Source organism: Molossus molossus, unplaced genomic scaffold, assembly GCF_014108415.1.
Source record: "Molossus molossus isolate mMolMol1 unplaced genomic scaffold, mMolMol1.p scaffold_m16_p_5, whole genome shotgun sequence".
NCBI classification, from domain to species: Eukaryota; Metazoa; Chordata; class Mammalia; order Chiroptera; family Molossidae; genus Molossus; species Molossus molossus.
In genome coordinates, this window is record NW_023425388.1 from 64773760 (window position 1) to 64798593 (window position 24834).

The 24834-nt window shown below is 37.5% G+C and overlaps 2 protein-coding genes across 3 annotated transcripts in view; one reads left to right on the forward strand and one right to left on the reverse strand.

Moving 5' to 3' along the window:
• The window catches only part of EAF2 (ELL associated factor 2), a 59195-nt gene extending 55257 nt beyond the window's left edge, over positions 1-3938 (reverse strand). The window contains exon 1 of the mRNA XM_036243317.1: positions 3835-3938. Coding sequence (XP_036099210.1) covers positions 3835-3931 — 97 coding nt within the window. The 5' untranslated portion in view covers positions 3932-3938. The remainder of the gene's footprint in view (positions 1-3834) is intronic.
• Positions 3939-4203: 265 nt separating this feature from the next.
• Positions 4204-24834, forward strand: part of IQCB1 (IQ motif containing B1) — a 67612-nt gene continuing 46981 nt past the window's right edge. For both annotated transcript variants that reach the window (XM_036242895.1, XM_036242896.1), the window contains exons 1-5: positions 4204-4246; positions 9078-9189; positions 11206-11368; positions 13064-13193; positions 18564-18657. In XM_036242895.1, the coding sequence (XP_036098788.1) occupies positions 9090-9189; positions 11206-11368; positions 13064-13193; positions 18564-18657 (487 nt within the window). In that variant the 5' untranslated portion in view covers positions 4204-4246; positions 9078-9089. The remainder of the gene's footprint in view (positions 4247-9077; positions 9190-11205; positions 11369-13063; positions 13194-18563; positions 18658-24834) is intronic.

Below are 24834 nucleotides of genomic sequence, written 5' to 3' on the forward strand. Positions count from 1 at the left end.
TCTCTTTGAATTGAATATTCTGACCCATATTTTACCAGTAGGGCACTCTTCTGTAATAAGCCAGTAAAAGATCAAGTCAGGAACTCAAGCCACATATACTCTGTCCACTCATATTATACAACCTCTTTGCCTTATATCTACAGTTCTTAACTTTTGTGTATGTGTGTGTTGGTGGGGTGGTGTTAGGAGATAAGGGATAGTCATAAGTCCCTATGGGCATCTGATGAAAATTATAGACCGGCTACAGATTCTATCCACACAAAAATACGTACATAAATACACATATCAAATACTGTATAATTTCAAAAGATTTATAAGCCCCTGAAGCCTATCCATAAATGCCTATAGTATCTGAGATAACTGAAAAGACAGAGATGTACTCAAAATATCTGTAGATTTACTTAATGATAAGCATGAACTTAAAATCAACAAGTCTATCAAAACTATTCTGAACTTATTTGCATTTCTAATTATTCTATTAGGATTAATAAATTTCACTTTTGTTATTTAAGTAATGTTGTCTTTTATTTACCCTTAAACAACAAGGTTTTTTTTAAGTATACAACTTTTTGAGATTCAAGGAGTTAAGTATAGTTCTAGAATTTTAGAATTTGTTGAATAATTTCATCTTCATGCTTTGCATATGCTTCCAGATGTCAAATTCATTCTCCCGTAAATTGCTGATTCCAGACTAAAAAGTTTATATGTTCTTTCACTTCTCCTTAGTTTGGAAATTTCACCAATTTTACTGTTATTTATTCTCTCTGGATTTCCTTCATCTATGTTATTTTCTTCAGGCTTATAATACAATTACTTATATTACATAAAGAATAGAAAAGCATTTCCAACTTTGTACTTAACACTTTTCTGTCATTGTTGATCACTTTTCTGACTGTTTTGGCTGTAATATCACATGTCATTATCTTCATAAAAGAATCCACAATTAATGTCATAAATTTACTTCCTGAGATTTGAACTAATTCAACTAACTCCAAAACCCACACTGTTGCCAATATACCGCACTGATCAGAGAACATTAAATATAATTTTAATCTTCTTTTTCATTACTGTATTTTCCAATATTTTCTCACACAAAAGCTTAAAAACCACTTCATTGAAAGTGGCTTCACTTGACCTCAATCTCCCAGTAGTCAATGCCCATGAGCTCATCATTTCGTGACAACAAAGAGTGACAGTATTTACAAACTTAAAAATTTCAATGATTATTCCCTTATTTGTATATACATTGGAAAACTAGGACTAGCCCAAATCCAAAATTTGTTGTGATGGGTCCTGTAACTCAAACTCTTCTGCCCAGTAAAACATCTGCTGCTAAGCATTTCGGCTTGTCATTTATAGAACATCCCATGTCTTCCCGACCACATGCCAGAATAACTTTTTGATAGTTTTATTGCCAAACCTTGATAAATGCTTTTGAAAGTTTAAGTAAATTACATTCATTAGCATTCCTCATACACATGAGAATAATGATAACTACTATTATTCTCTACCATGCACTAAATACTGTGCTAGGTTGTTTACGCTATCTTATTTAATAGAAAACAAAACAAAACAAAACATCTAAAATTTAGATATTATCACATTTTACATAACAAATATGTGGTAGAGGCCAAAATTCACATACAAGTTTTTCCAAAGCATACTTGACAGTCATAATTATCCTTTATATAAAGACAGAATGTTACTTTCTCCCAGACTACAATGACTTGAGTGTTATAAATTAGGCTCACCAGCTTAGTGTATGAAAGTCAGACCACCTATTCTATTGTTTCCTTCCTTCACTATGAGTCCTTAAAAGTGAGGATCATATAGAAAATGAATCTATCCTCAAGAATAACTGGTTTTATATAAATAAATCTAGAAAGATTCTACCTGCTTCAATAAGAATAAAACTAAGGGCTGAAAACCTTTCTAATATCTTCCATAGGACTAAGAGTGTACTCACACATCTGGGTTTACTATGGTAGTTGTTTTGTTTATTTTAATTCTTGTAGGTGGATCATCTGATTCTCAGACTCTTATGACACAATTCCAGCATTTTGAGAACTTTTATAAATGAAAGGTTTATAAGCACCTGCAAAGTGGTTTTCAAAAGCTATTTTTATTCACTTAATTTGGGGGTCAACACCCTTAAAAAGAGAATATATGCCCAAGTTATATAAAAATATATTCTTCAGCAAATTTTTATAATCTTAAATTTTATAATTTGAAAAATAAAGACTATTGCATACCTGAGAAAGAAGAGGAAAGGAGAGAGGCGATATTATTTGAGAGAAAGGCATGGAGAAACCAGATAAGAACTACACATACTTTTGTAAAATGGGAGGGAAGAGGCAAAAAACTCTATAGCCAGCCCTTACTGTCTCACCGTGGGGAGCTCAGAACAACAGAATATGGAGAAGAAGAATACTCAGGAGACACTATTTAAGAGCCTCTGTTCACAAATATCTCCCCAATTTATTCCATCAATTGGATATTAATTTTGCTTAACAAAACCCTTTATAAAACATAAGTATATCCTTGGAAAATTAGTAACCTATTGGTTCTTCATATCTTACTGTGAGTTACTATAATTAGATTGTCTAAAATGTAAGTAAACTTTTGGGGAATGTAAGTTTTAATTGCATGTTTTGGTTGAAGTATGGAACACCTCAGAGTAAAAACCATAAAGATTTCTGGACATTCTAGGGGCAGAATGACTGACAAAGGTGGAATGGTGAGACACTAGACACTACGAAGGGCACAGCTGGGGAAAGGAAGTGAAAAATTACCTACTTTACAGTTTTGGCACAGGAAAATAAGAGGTTATGACTCAGTGATCTCAAAGTTTCCTTTCCGCTCCATAATTCTATGAGGGCTATTATGCAAAGAATGAATGTTTTACACATCAAATCATAATATGCTATATTTCCCTTCCTGAAATCTACCATCCAACTACAAAAGCATAAGAGCTTCCTTTTCTACCTCAACAACATAAAAAAGAATAATTTATCAAAACTAGTTCCAGAGGACAGCCACGAGTAAATCAAAAGGAGAAGTCGTAGGGAGGTAAATATCCTTCCAATAAAGAAATAACCTGGCGGTGTGGCTCAGTGGTTGAGCTTAGACCCATGCACCAGGGCACATGCCCAGGTGTGGGCCCGATCTCCAGTGGGGGGCATGCAGGAGGTGGCCAATCGATGTTCTCTCATCAAGTTTCTATCTCTCTCTCCCTCTCCCTTTCTCTCTCTAATATCAATTTAAAAAAATGCTTATCTTAAAAAGAAAAGAAATTAACAACACACCCTCCAATACTTTGATAATCAGTATTTGATAATCAGGAATTCAAAAGAGATGCAGATTATTGGAATGGTTCAGAATCTCCCCCCAGAAGATACATAAGAACCCTAATTAGCCACCCTAATAAGCCAAGCAGACAAAGTGCAGAAAAAAGGGATAATTTCTCCAGGCATTCCCTTCCTTTTGCCTAAGTTCAGTCCTTTGCTCCCTTCCCCTTGTAGCCTTACTGTTTCCTTTCCCACCTCGGAATCACCCCGCAGTCAGTCTGTCTCCACAGTCACTCCTGCAGACCTTCACAAAATGTCCCTTTCGCCTGTTGGTTTCACGTAAATCTCTCTGCCCAGGGTTGACCCCCACCTGCTGGGCTCTGGCTCCTTCCACCGACCCCCCTCAGATTCCAGGCTGGGCAGTGGATCGCACAGGGCATCCCATTCTCCAGCAGAATAAGGGAGTCTGTGGGAACACGGAGACGTTTGCGCCTCCAAACTCCCATACCCAGAGCTCCCCCCTTTTCCCAGGGTTGCCCTCACTCACAGCGCACAGTGTGAAAGGCGCAGCGCGGTTGCTTCTCAAAACTCTCGCCTAACTTGAGAACCCGCTCGCGACTGTTGCTGTACCAGGGTCCATTCATCGTTCTCTGCGGCTCCGACTTCGCTGCTCCTCGGGACCATCTGCCACCTCAGCCTGAGAAGCGGCGCTCGCAGCCACCGGCGCAGCTACCAGACTCCGCCCCGCGCTCAACGCGCGCGCCCACCGGGAACACCTCGCGTGCTGATTGGCTTCCCGGCGAAAGACGCCCCGCCCCCTGGCTCCAGGATCCTGGCCCCTCCCCTAGACCCCTTCCCGCGTTGCGACGCACGCCGCTCCGGGAACGCTGCGCTTCTGAGGTGCGGAGTGCGGAGTGGGGAGTAGGGGGCTTTGGTGGAGGAACGCGAAGCGGGAAGAGGTAACGGGCCTGCGGTGGTGGTTGGGGAAGAAGAGGTCCCCGAGGTACCAAGAGGCTGGGACTCCAGACTTTTGGGGAAAGTGACCCGGCGTGTAGAAGCTCTTCACGGGAGAATAGGCCTGCTCCTCGTCCTCTCTGTGGAGATTAGTGTGGAAACTGAGGTCCAGGGAGGGACGGACTTGGGGCGCAAGGCCTGGCGTTTGACCCAAGGCCTTGTAGCGACGAAGTTGGTTCTAGAATCAGGAGTAAAGGAGCCCGCGGCCTCAGAGCCTCGGTGCTTGGAGCTGACTGGAAGGCGACGCCGTTACCTAGGCAATCGTTTTCTGACCTGTTCCAGAGGAAGTTCCCTGAGCTGTTAGGACCCACAGAGTCAGGGCACGTGAAGCGAAGGGGAAAAAAGATTTCGGAGTTCGAAGCTGCAGATTTTGAGGATCAGTTCCAACTAGGTTTCTCTGGGTTGTCTTCTTTTATTTCTTTCTTTCACAAGTGATCCGCGGTAACCACACAGCCACAAGATCCCCGAAGGATCAAGGCCAGAGCTTGTGCTCTGGCAACAGGGTAGTACCATTTATAATAGAAAATAATTTTTTTTTTCTGTCAAAAAGTTCATGAGTTTAATAATGGTGAAAATGAGAAAAGTGTTGTATTAGAGGGAAAAGCACCTCTAAAAAAGGTTAATAATGTAATCAAACTTGATTCCCTTACTTAACTAATATCTTAGCCAAACTTGTCAATTTACTGTTCTAAGCAGTTAGATGAGTGTCTCCAACAATCTGTCTGCTTGTCTAAATTCTACTCTTTTAAGGTGTACTAAGACTTGTGTGTGGTAGTTAAGTCGAACCCAGAATCTTTAGGTTTGAACTTCATACTTTACAGTGTGACTTTGTGCAAATCAAAGTTAAGTATGCTAATCATTAAAATGGGGCGTGGCGTGGAGTGGTAATAATTCTTACACCTTAGGGTTGTTGAGAGAATTAAACGAGTTAATACATGAAAGCTTATAAAACTCATAATGAAAGCTCTCCAAATGGTTATTATTATTGAGGATTAACTCTAATGCAACACTTTAGGACCATCCTTGGTGACTGCCTTTTAGTCTAAATCTTGAATTATTCTAGGAAGTAGGAATTGCTATTTTGTTTAATTTACAGATAAGAAAACTGGTTTAGGGAAGCCCGATCCTCTCACTCTATGGTCTGTATTATCTTCTGTGTTATCTGTTTGGCACTTAATATTTTATATAATTATTTTATTTAACATGTTTGTATTTGTGTGTGTATGTATACTTTCCCTTCCCAATCAGAATATTAGCAGGGAGTATATCCTATATAAAATCTTTGTGACCCTTGCATCCAACATAATGCCCCCCACATGTTGGGTGATGATAGTGTTTCAGTGATTTTTTATTATGTTAGCCGGAGGGTAAGAACAGTGTTTTAAGCCTATTTAATCTAAAAAGGCTTCCAACCAGAAATCTGAGGTTTCTATTTTGTAATAAGGAGAAAAGCAGAATCAAGAAATTGAGTTTTGCCCTGGCCAGTTTGGCTCAGTGGTTAGAGCGTCGGCCTGCGGTCCGGAGAGACCCGGGTTCGGTTCCCGCTAAGGGCACGTACTTCGGTTGCAGTTTGTCCCCGGCCCTGGTTGGTCGTGCGGGTGGCAGCCACTCGATGTGTCCCTTCACGTCGATGTTTCTCTCTCTCCCTTCCTCTCTCTCCCTCCCACTCTATCTGTACAAAAAAATGGAAAAATATCCTCGGGTGAGGATAAAAAAAAAAAAAAAAAAAAAGAAATTGAGTTTTGTAATGCTCCAGATTTGTGCCTTTATTTCTTTCAACATATATTCATTAAGTTTCTATCATATGACAGGCTGTAGTCTAGCCTCTGAGAATATAGTAGTGAACCAGAGACAAGCAGGCAGCTATCAAGGGTGGTCTGAGTTTTGCCCTCATGAAGCTTACCTTTTAGTGTGAATTTTCTCCAAATTATGTTGCACTAGCCTAGAAATGAAGAAGTAGATTAATGAACTAAATAGAGTCCAAAAATATACCCAAGTGGAATTTCAGATTGGTATCTGTTCACGACTAATTACCTCAAGAATTTATGACGGCCATGTGTGCTTGTTCTTTTTTCACTGATCGATAACCTCATCTAACTTAAAAAGTTGAGTTAGATTCCTATCTTACACCATTCACAGAAATAAGTTACATGTGTATTGAAGATACAAATAAAGATGTAAATTAAATGAAGATATAAATATAACAAAACCATAAAAAATAGGAAAAAAATAGGAGAATATATATTTAACTCTTAGGGTAGGGAGGACCTTTCTAAGCATGACACCAATGGCTGAAGCAATAGAGCAAAAGATTGTTATACTTAACTACATAAAAATTGTGAATCTATGATAAATCCAACTTCAAGGAAAATTCATCTATAAAGTACTAGCATGAGTGCATAAAGACATGTACGTTGATATTCACTGAAGCATTGCTTATAATAGCATACACTCTGAATGACTTCCAATAGAGGGGATAATTAAGTATACAGTAGTCCCCTCTTACCTACGGAGGATATTATTTCAAGACCCCCAACGGATGCCTGCAACCACAGCACCAAACCATTACATATATTGTTTTTTCCTATGTATACATGCTTATGATAAAGTTTATAAATTAGGCACAGTAAGAGATTAACAACTATAATGATAAAATAGAACAATTATAACATTAAACTAATAAAAGTTATGTGAATGTGATCTCTCAAATTGTATTGTAATCACATTTTTACTAAAAGGAAGCACTTGACAGCTTCTCTTTGACATATTCAAATTGGCCAGCATCACTACGCTTGTGCTTTGGGGCCATTATTTAGTAAAATAAGGGTTACTTGAATACAAGCACTTTGACACCAGGACAGTTGAAGTCATCACAATCTGATTACTAAGTGACTAATGGGTGGGAAGTCTGTGGAGACACTGGACAAAGGGATGATTCACATCAAGGGCAAAAGGGAGTGGGATGGTGCAAGATTTCATCATACTATTCCAAATGTTCTGCAAGTTAAAATGAATTGTTTATTTCTGGAATTTTCCATTTAGTATTTGTGGGCCTCTGTTGACCACCAGAAAGCAAAACCATGGATAATGGGGGGACTACTGTACTTTGATTCACTCCTATAGAGGAGCAAAGCTTGATGCTGCCATTGGAAAGAATGAGATAACTATATCCACATTCTTGGAAAGTTGTATGCCTGCTATGTGCCAGGAGTTATGCAGGACTTACTTTAAAATATTTCTTAAAATTCTGTGTGGTTTTTTTTTAATGGTTCGTATTTTATCTAATAAGGGATGATTTGGGATGCCTGTATTATGACCAACTCTTTATTATAAAGGATGGACAGTTATGGGGGAATAATAGCTTAAAAAGTGAGTTAGAAGTAGGTAATTTGGGGGTATGTTTTGTTTTTTTTATTGTTTTACACGGGAGGAGATATAAACATTGTAATTAACACCACAGACTTGGGAGTCAGACTGATTTGGATTTGGATGCATGCTAGGGAAACCATGACAAGTTTCTTAAGTTCTTCGTGCTTTATTTTTCTTATGAGTAAAATGGAGATGATTATGGCTCTACCTTATAGTCTTGTTGTGAGGATTAAATAAGGTATGCATATAAATGCATTTAGCACAGTGCTTAGTTCATAGTAAACAATATGTTAGCTTCTGTTAATTATAAGTAAAGGTTATACTTGTTTAAGAGTGATATCTTTGAGCTTTGAATGCTTTACATTAAATTATTTTTTATAAAGAAAAGTTTTAGTAACGAATTGGGATGTGGATTAAAAATGTGTTTAAGATAATTTATTTTATTCAGCATATTTTTATAAACAAGCTTTGCTTATTTTATAATTACATAACATTTCTGAGTTGTGTGTTGGGATCACCAAGACCAACCCCAGGTTTAGTGATTTACTAAGAGGCCTCACAGTTCTCAGGATATAGGCATATTCTTGGCTGTGATTTATTATAGTAATGAAAAGATACAAAACAAAACCAGTGAAAGGAAAAGGCCCATGGGGCGAAATCTAGATGAAAACAAGTGCAAACTTCCAGAAGGCCTCTCCCAGTAGAGTCACATAGAACATTCTTAATTTCTCTCACAATGAGTTGTGACAGCATATTGAAGTGTTGTCTATCATGGAAGCTCTCTAGAAACTCAGTGACCAGAGTCTTTATTGGAAGATGGTTGTGTAGGCATTCTCTGCTACCATGTACCAGAATTCCAAATTTCAGGAAAGAAAGCAGACATTCAGCATAAATCACATTGTTGAGGCAGAGTGAGCCATTCTTATAAGGGAATGGTAGAAATCTCCTGAAATCCAAGTTCCTAGACACCAACCAAGGGCCAGCCTTGTAAGGACACCTTTGAAAAAACAGCAGTCTCAGGCCTGTGTTAGCTCTTTTGTGCATATGCGGCTTTTCTTTATGATAAAAGAAAATTAATTCCTATCCTAGAATTGTTCAGATTAGACAGAGTGAATGTGAAGCCCCAGGCACAGTTCCTGACTGTTAGTACACAGTAAACACCACCTACTATAGCTGTTACAGTAAAATTTAGGGGTCTCTAGCTTTTTTTGGAGGTACACTAGTTAGAAAAACTAGTTTCCTATAAGGGAGAAATGGAATTAAAAAAAGCACCTACCCTTCACTTCTCAAACAAAGCATGCAAAGTTAAGTTTTCATTTATATTGAAATGATATTTCAAACATTTAGGGAGTGAATATTTTAGGATATTATATTTGACCTTTATTTTCCGATTCTGTTAAAATACAGGCGATATGCGAAATGAAGCCAACAGGTACAGACCCAAGGATCTTATCTCTAGCTGCTGAAGTTGCAAAAAGTCCTGAACAGAATGTCCCTATTATACTGTTGAAGTTAAAAGGTAAGAAAATTGTTTTGTGATTGGCTAACACTGTTTAAGGAATAAACCATTCCCATCATGGGTACAGTTTTTGCATTTGTTTCTACAGTAAAACCTTGGTATAACAGACTAATTCAGGTGAGGGGGTGTCCTTTAAAGCCAAAAGTCTGGCCCTGGCCAGTTTGGCTCAGCGGTTAGAGCGTCGGCCTGCGGTCCGTAGAGACCCGGGTTCGGTTACCGCTAAGGGCACGTACTTCGGTTGCAGTTTGTCCCCGGCCCTGGTTGGTCGTGCGGGTGGCAGCCACTCGATGTGTCCCTTCACGTTGATCTTTCTCTCTCTCTCTCCCTTCCTCTCTCTCCCTCCCACTCTATCTGTATAAAAAATGGAAACATATCCTCGGGTGAGGATAAAAAATTTAAAAAAAGCCAAAAGTCTGTTATGTAATAAAGTAGGTTTTCTGAATGCGTATGTTAAAAAATTGAGAAATTAGCATGTTTACCTGTTTTTACTTATGTAAACATGTTTGTGTAACTAGAATTAAGTATGTATGAACAGTTTAATTTCACAGAAATGTTTTCTGTATGTATTACTATAATTTTAGATTTATACTGAATAGGTCTAGTAATTGGCGTACATTCACCTAGAGTAAACAAATGCACACAGCTGGGGCATAGCTTAGCACATGGGAACATCAGCCAGCACGAGTTAAAACTGCTGCAGAAAGTAACACCACGTGACAACAGAACCAATTACTGTGTTCAATGCAGTGTGATCACATGCTAATCATTGGCTGAACATTGTTTACAAGTGATGGCTCTTGGATTTAAATATGTAGACTATAGTTGTAGATATGTAATCCTTATTTATGATGGCGAAATTACTGCAGTGTTTTTTCCAACAGATGGCCTATTCACGAAAATTTGTTGACAATAATTAATAACAACAAAAAACCTGTTAATTTACTTACAAGCAAATCTTGGTTAAAAGCATTTAAAATTGACAGGGTGCGCCCTGGCTGGTTTGGCTCCGTGGTTAGAGCGTCAGCCTATGGACCAAAGAGTTGTGGGTTTGACTCCAGTCAAGGGCATATACATCAGTTTTGGTTCTGTCCCAGCCCTTGTTGGGGTCCTGCAGGAGACAACCAATTGATGTGCCTCTTTCACATTAATGTTTCTCTCTCTTTCTCTCTCCCTTCCTCCCTCACACTCTGTCTGAAGATAAATGGGAAAATATCCTCAGGTGAGGATTTAAAAAAAAAAATTAACAGGGTATTACTTTCACATATGACATAGAGACCAGAAATTTTGTCCATTAAATCCGAAGTCAGTTAAATCGAGGTCTGCAAAATCAAGGGTTTATTGTAATTTGTTCAGAGAAAAAGCAGTGATTTTTTTTCTTTTTAATGTACTTTTAGTTATTATGTATCCCATAAAAATACAAATAGTGCCCTGGCCAGTTTGGCTCAGCAGTTATAGTGTTGGCCTATGGACTGAAGGGTCATGGGTTCGATTCCAGTGAAGGGCACATGCCTGTGTTGCAAGTTCGATCCCCTGCCCTAGTCGGGGTCATGTGGGATGCATCCAATAATGTGTCTCTCTAGAATTGATGTTTCTTTCTCTCTCTCTCCCCCTACCTTCCTTCCACTCTTCTTAAAAATCAGTGGGAGAATGTCCTGAGGCGAGGATTAAACAAACAAAAAACAATAGATAGCCCTGGCCAGTTTGGCTCAGTGGTTAGAGCGTCGGCCTGCGGTCCGGAGAGACCTGGGTTCGGTTCCCGCTAAGGGCACGTACTTCGGTTGCAGTTTGTCCCCGGCCCTGGTTGGTCTTGCGGGTGGCAGCCACTCGATGTGTCCCTTTCACGTCGATGTTTCTCTCTCTCTCTCTCTCTCTCTTCCTCTCTCTCCCTCCCACTCTATCTGTACAAAAGATGGAAAAATGTCCTCGGGTGAGGATTAAAAAAAACAAAAAACAACAACAGATAGTTTTTGGATTTATTAAGTAAAAGTAAGTATATCTTATTTTCTTTTGCCTTAGAAATAATAAACAACACACCTTTAGGAAGCTCAGAGTTGAAGAAAATCAAACAAGATATATATTGCTATGACCTCATTCGATATTGCCTCTTGGTGCTCAGTCAAGATTTTTCTCGAATCCAGGGTGGTTGGACTACAATTTCCCAGCTTACACAGATACTAAGGTAAAATGAAGCAATAAGCTTATTCTTGAGGGATATATTGGTAGATTATTATTTTCAGCATTTGCTTCTTTTTATTCATCTGCCTAACAAGCATTGGCAACCTTCTGTGACAGGTTAGGATTGTACTTTTCCTTCATACTATATGTTGTTGTTCATAACTATATATTTGTGAATATTTCACTGCCTAAAATTTTGCTCCATTAGCTCTGTGAAAAAGGTGATCATGTCTTTTGCTCACCATTGAACTCCAAGTGCCAGTAGACTCTTTATTGACTAAGGAATATAGGAAGAAATGAAAATACTAAGGCACTGGCTCTGTACTGGAAAAACTTAAAATAGAGATGGGGTCACAGTTGTGAAATTACTGTACAAAGCAGGATGAAATAGGTACTGAAATGAAAGGCAGAAGCAAAGTAGTATAGGAGAACAGATAAAGAAACTATTCATTTCGTTTGTATTGACTTAGCTATCTCAACTGTATATTTCATTATTTAACTCAAATCCTGTCAGATTTTAGAAGCAGCATTTACTGATCTACTGCCATGCTAGAAATGAAAAGAGATCAAAATCTTTTTTTTAAAGGGGTTTGATAAAATGAAACAGACGTCCCCAATGTCTAAGCCACTTCCCAATTAATTAACTGAAAATTGTGCATTACTAAGTGGATCTTAGCTTTTGAAACTGCTTACTCCTATTACTAGATGAAAGACAGATTCAAGGTATACTATTAGAAAAAACAGTTAACAATGTACATAATATTCTTTATTTCTTTAAGTAAGTAAAGCTTTATGTCTTTGTTTTGATCAGATGTATATGCTCATGAAAATATTGGTTGATCTGGGCTCTTGAGTGGAATCCAATATTTGTGAATATACAAAAACCATAATTTAATTATTAATGTTCTCAGTCAAAATAGGTACTCTTAAATAAGTAACTTTTGGAACCAAACAGAAACTGATACATATGAGCATTAGTCCATTAACTTTAGGAATTGATGTGGAAAAACAAAAACAAAACAGATACGTTGAGCATTAGCCTGTTAAGTTTTTAGCATACTCAGTATGTAGTCACTATTATTCATCAGTGTCTGCACATTTTGTGCAAAAAGCCTCAGATAGCAGTACTTACTCATTACACATATAGAGACTATTCTTGGATTTCCTCTTCTGATGTAAGGAATATGCAGTGAGATATTTTGCAGATTTTAGGAAAGTATATCTATTAGAAAGTAAGATTGCTATAAAATTAGAGGGTTCGATTTTCTAAATTGTCCCTTGCAGACTAATCTCACCCTAGGTATTTTTCAGCTATTTGATGTCTAAAATGCATCAATTAACACAAATGATATTAATGAATTAGACTATCAAGGTATCCTATTGCTTTTAGAGTGTAACCCATTCACTGAAAAATTGCCTCAATTCTCTTTATTGTGAGTCAAGTGTATTTTGTTTCCAAAGGGTTGACAAGTAGGTTTTTAGGACACAGGAGTCCTGGTTCTAAGTATAGGCAAAGCCCATGTGACTTACTTTTCTAGAAAGTTGTTAAATAATTTTCCAGCAAAAGTTCTTTATTGGCTTGACAACCAAAGGAAGATACTAAAAATTCTTATGAAGGCAGTGTCTATAGAACCTTTAACATTCAATTGAAATTTATAATTAACACAACCTGAGTCACAAACTTGTGCTCTTATTTCAGCCATTGCTGTGTGGGGTTAGAGCCAGGAGAAGATGCAGAGGAATTTTACAGTGAATTACTCCCATCAGCTGCAGAAAATTTTCTGATTTTGGGGAGGCAATTGCAAACATGTTTCATCAATGCAGCTAAGGTATATATGCTTATTTAGTGTTTTGCGTTTTATAGCCAAAACAGTTTTGTGTTCCACATTATTTTTCAAATGTACAATCTTTGTCTTAAAGTATAATTAGAGTAGTCAATTCAAACATTTTTTAAGTTACAACCAAAAATTGTCTATATTAAAAATTTTAAGGTGCTGGCTGAAGCATACTGTATGACTTTCTGAAGGCTCTGCCTTACTAAACTTTGAGCAGCACCTGTCGACATTTATTTCCATAGCATTTTCCTAAAGCATACCTTCTACTTAAATTAACAGTAGAGGAAAGTGTTGTTCTCTAGGACCAAGGTGAAGCAGAATAAAAGTGAACTTTCTATTTGATCTTTTAAATCTTCTCTAGTTAAAATATTTCAGCCTTAACATAGAGTCATTTCAATCCAAAAAGTATTTCTTGGGTGAATTGTACTAGATGCTATATGTACTTGTTTCTGACCCATGGAATTAAGCATTTGGAATTAAGCCCTGGCTGGTGTGGCTCAGTTGGTTGGAGCGTAGTCCCATACACTGAAAGGTCTTGGGTTCGATTCTCAGTCAGGGCACATACCAAGGTTGCAGGTTCGATCCCTGGTCGGGGTGCATGTGGGAGGCAGCTGATCGATGTTTTTCTTTCTCTCCCTTCCTCTCAAATGAAAAACAAACAAACATATCCTCAGGTGAGGAATAATAGTAATAAAAATAAAAATTTAGAATTAAGAATTAATTTAGAAGTAGTATATTGTTTAATTTCCAAATATTTGAGGATTTTCTTGATATTGTTATCCATTTCTTACTTAATTCTATCATGGTCAGGTAACATTCACTGTACATTTAAGTCCTTTAGAATGTTTTCAGACTTGTTTTATGGCCCTCCATATGTTTTTATCATGGTGAATATTCTATTACAAGCAATCCTTGCTTTGCACAGTGCTATTTCAACTGAAACACACATATCAGAGTCATATAAAGGTTTTAATATGCACCAGTTTCATTTAATATGGTACTATGCAAAAGCAAGTACTCCCTGTATACTTGAATGTGAATTCTGCAGTTGTTTGTGTAATATTTCATTAATGTCAATTAGCTCAATTTGGTTATAGAATATATAAGGAATCACAGATCTATAAGGCTGAAACTCCTTTACATTGGAAGAGTTCTTGGCTATATGTACATTTGGGCCTACTGCTACATCAGAGATTGAGCAGATTCACAAGTTTTGTGAATTATGAAGTGAAATAACTAAGTCACCATTGAATATTAAGTTTTATTTGAGATGCTTTGAGAATATAAGGAATAGACATAGTCTTGCACTTGAAAAACTCCCAGGCTAGTAAAATAGACAAGATCTTTAGATATTTCTTGGGGAAAACCTAAAACAAATGTATTATTAATTTAAAAATACAAAAAAGCTATATGAGTGAAATTAAATGACATGTACAACAATATGGACAACATAGTGGTTTGAGTGTAAGACCCACTGTTGGCAGAGAATTTAACTTAGGGGTAGAGTATATGCTTTCTATGTAATAGGTCACAAATTCCACTGTAGAATCTTTATTGCCATTTTTGAGGAATGCTAGCACTAAATCAATATTTGCATATTTCCTAGATTTCATTTTATTCAGGTCATTTAAGTGGCATGAACTATGGAAATTTTTGTTGGACTTGATTTCTTTTTTTGGCTGTGCCACAGACTAACTCTGGGTTTTTATCACTTGATTTCACTGTACCTCAGTTTCTCCTTTGTAAAATGATTTCTATCTCATGAATAGCTCAGACCATAATGAAAGCTTTATGTCTTCTTAAGAGCACTTTAATATTCACCTTTAAGGGCAATAATAATTATAGTCTTTTCATTTATATAGTCTAGTGGTTCTCAACCTTCCTAACGCCGCGACCGTTTAATACAGTTCTTCATGTTGTGATGACCCCCAACCATAAAATTATTTTTGTTGCTACTTCATAACTATAATTTTGCTACTGTTATATCTTAGGCAACCCCTGTGAAAGGGTCGTTTGACCCCCAAAGGGGTCGCAACCAACAGGTTGAGAACCGCTGAATAGTCCTTTAATACTTTTATACTTTCATATTATGCGTTATACTATCTGTATAGAGATTAAAAATTCTAAATTTTATTAGCTAAAGAAGGACTTTCAGATGTTTATTAAAAACAAACTTACAAATTCATCAGATTTCAAATTGAAAACATAAATGTGATAGATGATGTTTTGCTGGAACTAAATTGCTGATGTTGGATTTAATAATCCTACTATTTGTATGTCTTGCTAAAAAAAAAGGCCTAACAGATGTTGACATATTTAGCTTTCAATGTACTCTATAAGCACATTTATAGATTTCAGAATAATTGTCTCAAGTGGTCCTGTTTGAGAAAGGATGATATGTCTAAAGCTTATTTTAATACTAAAATATTAGATTTCTTAAAATTAAAAAAAAATAGGTGATAATGTATGAGAGAAAAAAATTGGTTAGTATATACATCAAAGGGAGTAAATCAGTTACAGAAAAAGGATGACTTGACCATGGGGCAAAATTAAAAAGGAGGATAAAAAGAAGGTAATAAGAAAATTGAATTTATTTATTAGTTCTATCTACCTAGGTGTTTCCCAATCAGATTTTTTTTAAAACTAACTAGCATATAGGTAGTAGATTACATCACAGAAAATACACAGGACATTCTGGCCTAATATAATATATATATTACACATATAAATATTCATATATATATGAATGTATTATATAAGAATATATAATGCATATTATATATATAATGCATATATTATATAAGAATTAAAAAACCACCTATAGAAGAATTTCTAACTGATTTAAGAGTAAATTGTGTTAACCTGTCTCAGAAGCATTAAGTATACAGGTGACATTATCTAATGATTTTTTTGTTGTTGAAATTTTTATTAATTTGTTTTTGCTACAGATGTTTCTCCCCCCCCCCCCCCCCCGTTGACATCCTCCTCCCAATTTCTCCTTCCCTTCCAGCATTCTTGTCTATGTCATTGGTTACACATACGTGCATAATATAAGTTCTGTGGTTTATCTCTTCTCTCTCCCCCGTCCCCTTCATCTGAGGTTTGTCAGTCTATACCCTATTTTGATGTCTCTGGGTCTATTTTGTTCATCAGCTTGTATTGTTCATTATATTCCACAAATGAGTAAGATCATGTGTCTTTCTCTGATTGTCTTATTTTGCTTAGCATGATACACTCCAGGTCCCTTCGTGTTGTCTCAAAGGATAAGAGATCTCTCTTTCTTACAGCTGCATAGTATTCCATTGTGTATATATACCACAGCTTTTTTATTCACTCATCCATTGATGGATACTTGGGCTGTTTCCAGATCTTAGCAATTGTAAATAGTGCTGCTATGAACATAGGGGTGCATATATTCTTTCTGATTGGTGTTTTAGGCTTCTTAGGATATATTCCTAGAAGTGGTATCTATCACTGGGTCAAATGGCAGTTCAGTTTTTAATATTTTGAGGAAACACCATATAGTTTTCTATAGTGGCTGCACCAGTCTGCATTCCCACCAGCAGTGTACTAGAATACCCTTTTCTCCACACCCTCACCAGCTCTTATTGTTTGATGATTTGTTGATGGCAGTCATTCTAGCAGGTGTGCATCTTAGTCGTTTTAATTTGCATCTGTCTGATGATTCATGACACTGAGCATTTTTTCATGTCTCTTGGCCATTTGTATGTCCTGTTTGGAGAGGTGTCTTTTTAGGTCCTCTGCCCACTTTTTAATTGGGTTCGTTGTCTTCCTTTTGTTGAGTTGTTTGAGCACTCTATATATTTTGGAAATTAGTCCCTTATCTGATGTATCGTTGGAAATTATGCTCTCCCATATAGTGGGTTCTTTTTTCATTTTGATGCTTGTTTTTTTTGCTGTGCAGAAGCTTTGTAGTATGACGTAGTCCTGTTTATTTATTTTTTCTTTGTTTCTCTTGCCTTAGGCATTGTATCAGTGAAAATTCTGCTGCGTGTGATGTCTGAAATTTTGTTGCCTACATTTTCTCTTAGGATTTTTATGGATTCACAAGTCACATTTAAGTCTTTTATCCATTTTGAGTTTATTCTTGTGTATGGTGTAAGTTGGTGGTCTAGCTTCATTCTTTTTGCATGTAGCTGTCCAGTTTTCTCAACACCATTTATTAAAGAGGCTGTCTTTACTTCATTGTATGTTCTTGCCACCTTTGTCAAATATTAATTGAGCATAATGTCTTGGGTCCATTTCTTTACAGAAAGAAGGAAGTCTAGGAGACTAGCACTATCCTTTGAGATTTACAGCAGTGAGGATTACCTGCTGTGTGCTTTGGTGAAACTAGCAAAGGTAGTTTATTAGACTAAAGAAATTCTTGATCTAATGTGACATTTCTTTCTCTTTTAATCTTATATTTAAGTTAGCACATGTCTATTTAAGCACCTGTCTAACCTTGTGCTAGAATAATAGGAAAAAAATACTTTCATTATTATGAAGAATAAACATAGCAATTATAATGTTTTAGCTGTTGTCATCATTACTTCAGTGCTGCAGTAAAAACATTCAGGACATGAAAAAGATTAGTGGTCTTTATACAACTTTCGACTAAAGTTACATGGTCAGTAAGTGACAGAATTGTGAATAGAATCTGTCTTATTCTCCATAATGACACATACTCTAATTTTTCACACTATATTCTAAAAGAGAAGCAGAGGAAATTATCATTTATTTATTGAATAAATATTGACTGAACATTTGCTCTGTGTCAGAATTGTTTTTAGATACTGAGTACATAGTGGAGAGCTAAATAAAATGGTCTCTGCACTCATGGAGTCAAAGAGCAGACACTGCAACTGAAATACACTATTAATAATGCTTTACATGATGACACCTACATTTGCATATTATAGTGTTTTTCAACCTTGGGTGTATAACCAAATCAACCACCAAACTTTGTAAAAATACAGATGTCCAGACTTTAACTTTGGAGATTCAGAATCAGTATGTTTGCACCAGCGACTGTGCATGGTATATTTAAAAAGTTCCACAGGTGATTCTCATGCATAGCAAATGTTGAGAAAGTGGTTACATCCTAGTGTAACCAATTACAGTTTTTATACTACTTTTATTGTCTTATTTATTCTTTGGGTAACAACCATTTCTGTAAGTAGACTGGGTTACTGTCCTGTAAGCACAAGTTTTATACATTAAGAGAGTAAAAGCTTCAAGATCATGTACCTTATAAATAGCTGTTAGATCCAGAAACCAGGTCCTCTAACTCCTCAGAGAGAGATCTCTCTCTCTCATAAAGCAATTACAGAAAAGTAAATTGTTTTTTTTGTGTGTGTTAAGGGTGAAGAAAAAGATGAATTACTACACTTTTTCCAAATTGTGACTGATTCTCTCTTCTGGCTAGTGGGAGGCCATGTTCAACTTATCCAAAATGGTAAGAGAAAATCTATTTAATGTAACTGATAGTCATTATAAAGTCATCTTCTAGCAGCTTGATCTCTTTTTCTAAAAATACATACCTCATGAACTATACAAATAACCATAGTTAAATGAAGCCATGTTGAAATAACCCCACATACAAGAAAAGAAAAGCCCATTTGAAAATTCCAACTTTAAACAGCCAACATTGACAACATGAATATTATATTAAGGGGAAAATTGCTAAAATATAACTTTCTTCTTAGCTTTTTCTATTTAGCAAATCCAACATAAGAATTAATGATAATTTTAATAATTTAGTTTAGGGAGGACATTTTTTTAAGTTTCAAAGATTGCAGTTGTATTTTAGACTTAGTGTGAGAGAAATCCCCATGTACAGAGTATATATTACAACTCATAGCCCTAGTTGGTTTGGCTCAGCATTTAGAGCATTGGCCTGCAAACCAAAGAGTCCCGGGTTTGATTCTGGTCAAGGGCACTTACCTATGTTATGGTTTGTCCCTGTGCAGGAGGCAACCAATTGATGTGTCTCTCTCACGTCGATGTTTATCTCTCTCTTTCATCTTTTCCTCCCTCCTTCCTTTCCACTGTATGTGAAGATAAATGGAAAAATATCCTTGGGTGAAGATTAAAAAAAAAAACTTATAAACTAGCTATTCATAAAAGAGTAAGCTTTTATATAATAACATTTTACTGAACTTGAAAGTTATTTTATAGGATATTTCCACACTTACATTGAGAAATATAAATATATGTTAGTGTTATATTGTGTTTTCTTAAGACTAAGAAAGTAATCCTGAATGATAATTATAGCAGCATAATTAAAACTTCTTGAAAGATTTAATCTAAGATAAATGTAACTATATAAGAACATTGATTTGTTTTAGAAATTGAAATTTGAACTGAATTTTTATTTTTTCTCATAGAATTATTCATGCACATAATTTAAGGAATCAAAAAGTTCTGTAAGGGTTATTAAACAAAAAACACATCCCTGGTTCTCATGTTTCACTCCATGTCTCATTTTCTCAAGGGATATTATTGTTAGTTTATAGAACTAATACTCTTGGTAGTTATATTCCTATAGAGCTCAGGAACATGCTTAGATACCTCCTTTATTTAAAAAAATCATTTCCCATTATGGGACAAATGCTATTATTATAAAGCTTCCTATTTAAAGAAATATTTTACAAAATATAAAGTACTTAGTCTTACTATAGTGGGATGTAAAATACCTCATAAAAAGACAGCAAGAGACAGAATACTTGAATAATTTAAAACATATGCCATATTTTCTTTAAAAAATAATAGACATAACAAAAATGACAATATTCCTCAGATCATCTGTAGCTTTAATATGTCAATAAAGTAGATATCAAAACTAAATTAAGCGATTGTGAAATTTATATGCAAAATATAAGTGGGTAGAAAATTGGAGTCTCCAATAACCTTTTTTCTCTAAAAAGAATAAGCTGCTTGGAGAAATGGATGGCTATAGGTCTGGAGTAGAAAATATGCAAGGTAAACCTGAAGTATCTGGAATACCAGATAGGAAGGAAACAATCAAAGTATATTAGGATTCTGTGAAAAAGACTCAGGAGCCAACATAAGGAGGCTTCTATTAGTCAAAAATGGTAAATGTGAATGGTAATCAGGATAACTGCAGTGCATTGAAACATATCAAATACTGTGAGATTATTTTTAAAAATTACCATTAGTGCCTGGCAAATGTGGCTCAGTAGATTGAGCGTCATCCCATGGACTAAAAGGTCCCGGTTCCATTCCCGGTTAGACATATGCCTGGATTGCAGACTCAATCCCCAGTAGGGGCATGCAGGAGGTAGCTGATTGATATTTCTCTCTCATATCGAAGTTTATCTCTCTCACTCCCTTCCTTTCTCTCTAAAAAACCAATAAAAACATTTTTTAAAAAAATTACCATCAGAGTCCTCTAGGGAACAATTCATTTTGGTAAGTGGAGACTCCAACATTTATCCTGCCTTTTCTTACATATTGATGAGGAGAACTTTCTCTTTGTAAAAGTATTCCAACTAGATAAAGAAAGAGATGAACAGCCCTAGCCAGTTTGGCTCAGTGGTTAGAGCGTTGGCTTGCGGTCCGGAGAGACCCAGGTTCAGTTCCCGCTAAGGGCATGTACCTCGGTTGCAGTTTGTCCCCGGCCCTGGTTGGGTCGTGTGGGTGGCAACCACTCGATGTGTCCCTTTCGCGTCGATGTTTCTCTCTCTCTCTCTCTCCCTCCCTCCCTCCCTCCCACTCTATCTGAACAAAATATCAAAAAATGTCCTCGGGTGAGGACTAAAAGAAAAAAAAAAAAAAAAAAGAAAGAGATGAACAGCGGGCAAGACCGGAGGGAGGGTGAGTGTGTGAGAGAGTGAGCGAGTGTGAAAGAGTGTGAGTGGACGTGAAGGTGGACGACAAAACCCAAGCAGTGCAGAGCCACGAAGCAGAAAGTTCCTGTGCTGGGGACGAGAGCAGCCGGCTACTGCGGTAAGCGGTCCTTCAGGGCGCTTTTCCCTGCGCCATGGAGAGGTCCCACCATTTTGGAAGATCCTAGGTCTTCCCTGGGAGCGACTCGGGCCCAGCAACCTGAGCGTACCAGCACACCTGGCGCCATCAGACCAGTGGACACACTATGTCAACACAGTCCGGTGCACAGTAGTCGAGCTCCCAAGGTGCTGGTCACAGAAGCTATAGACAGCCCGGAGCCCAACACCATTCCCCAAAGTAGCAACCTGATCAGAGTCGAGATACACCCCCAGCAACAGAGGCTGGGGAGCAGACATCCATCCCCAGGCAACAGAAGCACAGACCAGCAGCTGAGACCCATCCCCAAAAACTACAGCAAAAGCTAAGCAGGAGTTGAGCTCCATGGGGCAGCGGCACTCCCCAACCACCGGAGGCAGGACCTGGGGCTCCACAGAGGCCTGTGCGGTCCAGTAGCCAACAAGAGTAGTAGGAATCCGGAGCCCTAGAGAGACTGGTGCAGTCCAGTTGCCCGCCCTCAGGAACTGCAGGGTGCAGGGGCACCAGAGAGGCCTGCATGACCCAGCAGGGACTGTGCCATCCAGTTACCCACAGGACCTGCGGGATGCTGAAGCACCAGAGAGGCTTGTGCAACCCAGCAGCCCATCACATAGGCATAGAGCCAGGTCCCTAAAGGGACTGTGTGATCCAGTTACCCGCAGGACCTGCAGGGTGTGGGGGCACCAGAAAGGCCTGTGCAACCCAGCTGCACACAAGATAGGCGTAGAGGATGTGAAAATGGAGGTGGAGTGAATGGAAGCTACACAGATGATCTCCCAGTGCCCTTGGGGAATAAAGACCAAGCCCACTCCGCAGTACAGAGAGCCTGGACAGAGCACTAAAGTAGCCACAGCCACTCACCTGGGGGCTACGGCAGAGGGAGGGCAGACTGGGCTGGAACTCTGGGGACACCTGGGATTTGGAGGGTACTCAGAGTTTTTGCTGAGTTGTGGCCAGTGTGCTCCTTCCCCAAGCTGTGGGGAAAAGCAGCCCATCCCCTCCTTGGAGATTCAGACTTTCCCAGGTTAGGCAAAAAAATGCAAATTGAGGCTCATTAACAACCAGCATCTATCACACCTTCTGGAAATCCTCTTATGCAGAACACCAGGGCTACATTCCAAGGCATTGAGTAACTGAGACTACTAGCCACCAGGAAAAAGCTAGAGGATAACTGAACCTTTCCTGCGCTTGCAAATCTACCCAGGAAAGTAAGACTTAACAGTGGTGTTTAACATGAGCACACCCAGGCTCATCCAAACCCAGTAGAGGGAGCCACAAACAGCAGAACACCAACACCCGCAGGGAAAATTTGGCAGGCTCCAAAACCCACTGAGATAGCCAAAACAGTGAAGCGAAACAATTCCAAATGAAAAAAGAACTCTATTGAAGATGACATCAATGAAATGTAACTAAGCAAATTATCAGGGGGAGAGTTCAGAGACATGATATTGAGGAAGCGCAATGGCATGATTAAGGACATCAGTATCATGAGTAAAGATATAGAAACACTGAAAACCAACCAAGTGGAAATGAAGAATGACATAGCAGAAATTAAGAACACATTGGAAGGACTAACTAGCAGTGTAGAGGAAGTTGAGGACTGGATCAGTGAATTAGAAAACCGGAGAAAAAAAATCAACCAATCAGAAAACCAAAAGGAAAAAACAATTTAAAAAACAGGAATATAGCTTAAGAGAACTGGGGGACAACTGGAAACGTAACACTTGCATCATAGGAGTCCCCGAAGAGGAAGAAAATGAGCAAGGGTTAGAGAATATATTTGAAGAAATAGTGACAGAAAACTTTCCTAAATTGGTTAAAAAAAAGAAGGCATTCAAGGTCAAGAAACACAGAGAGTCCCAAGTAAGAAGAACCTAAACAGGCCCACACTGAGACACACAGTAATGAAAATGTCAAAAATTAAAGACAAAGAGAGAATCCTAAAGGCAGCAAGAGATAAGTAACAGGTTACATATAAAGGAAACCCTATAAGGCTCTCAGCTAACTTCTCAACAGAAACACTACAAGCCAGAAGGGCATGGCATGAAGTATCAAGGTCATGAAAAACAAGGATCTGAATCCAAGACTACTCTATCCAGCAAGGCTATCATTCAAAATAGAAGGTCAAATAAAGAGCTTCCAGAAAAAAAAAAAAAAAGGCTAAGGGAATATATTAACACCAAATCAGCACTGCAAGATATGCTAAAACGACTGTTGTAATTAGTAGAAGAAATAGGAAGAAAAAAATAACCACACTAAACAAAAATGGCAATAAATATGTACATATCATTTATCACCTTAAATGTGAATGGTTTGAATGCTCTGATAAAAAGACACAGAGTAGCTGACTGGATAAGAAAGCATGACTCACATATATGTTGTTTACAAGAGACCCACCTCACAACAAAAAACTCATGTAGGTTGAAAGTGAAAGGATGGAAAAAAATCTTTCAAGCCAATGGAAAGACAAAAAAAGCTGGGGTAGCAATACTCATATCTGATAAAGTAGATTTCAAAATGACGACCATAACTAGAGACAAAGAAGACAACTACATAATATTGAAAGGATCTATCCAACAGGAAGATATAACCTTGGTAAACTGATGTGCACCCAATATAGGAGCACCAACATATATTAAAAATCTTTTGGAGGACTTTAATGGAGAAATCAACAGCAATACAGCCATAGCAAGGGACTTCAGTACCCCGCTGACATCACTGGATAGATCTTCTAGACAAAAAATTAACAAGGAAACAGAGACTCTAAATGAAGTGGTAGATCAAATGGATTTAATAGATATCTACAGAGAATTACAACACAGAACTGCAGAATTCACATTCTTCTCAAGTGCACATCGGACAGACGCCAGAAGGAGAGGGTAGAGGGGAGAGAGTAACCACAGAAATTATATGCATGCATGTGTGAACTATGGACATGGACAACAAACCTGGGGACATGGTGGGGAGGGAGGGAGAGGGGGGAATCAGTGGGGGGAAAATGAGAAACATTTGTAATAAAAATTAAAAAATTAATTTAAAAAATGAAATAAAATATTCTAACTAATAAGTGAAAAAAGAATGATGTAATAGTGCTATTTTGTACTCCTTAGTAAATTGACAGATTTAGAAATTAATTATCCATCACTGTCAACATCTCAAAAGGAGAAACAACCAGATATTGAGTGCCTCTGAATGTCTCATCATAACCTCACATATGAAATATATATGTTAGAAATTCAAACCTGCATTATTTGATCCTCTAGCTCCAACTGCTAATTTGTAGAAGGTCAGAGAAATGTATTAAATTATATCCCAGGAAAGCAGTTAGCAAAAATAGGCTGTGGAAAGCTCATAGGACAATTGATATTGTTTTGTCTACAAATACTTTGAAGAGAAATAAAAAGATAAAGGAGGAATCCATAGATTAAAAGAAATTGAAATATAATCAGTTACAATATGTGGATCTTATTTAGATCTGAATTCAAACAAACTTTTAAAAATTCACAAAACAATTGGAAATTGGAGCACTAACTGGATATGTAATTAAATTAAGAAATTGTGCCCTGTCCAGGAAGCTCATTTTCTTAGAGCTTCCTCTGGATACGCCAAGTTTGCAGGTCCAACCCCA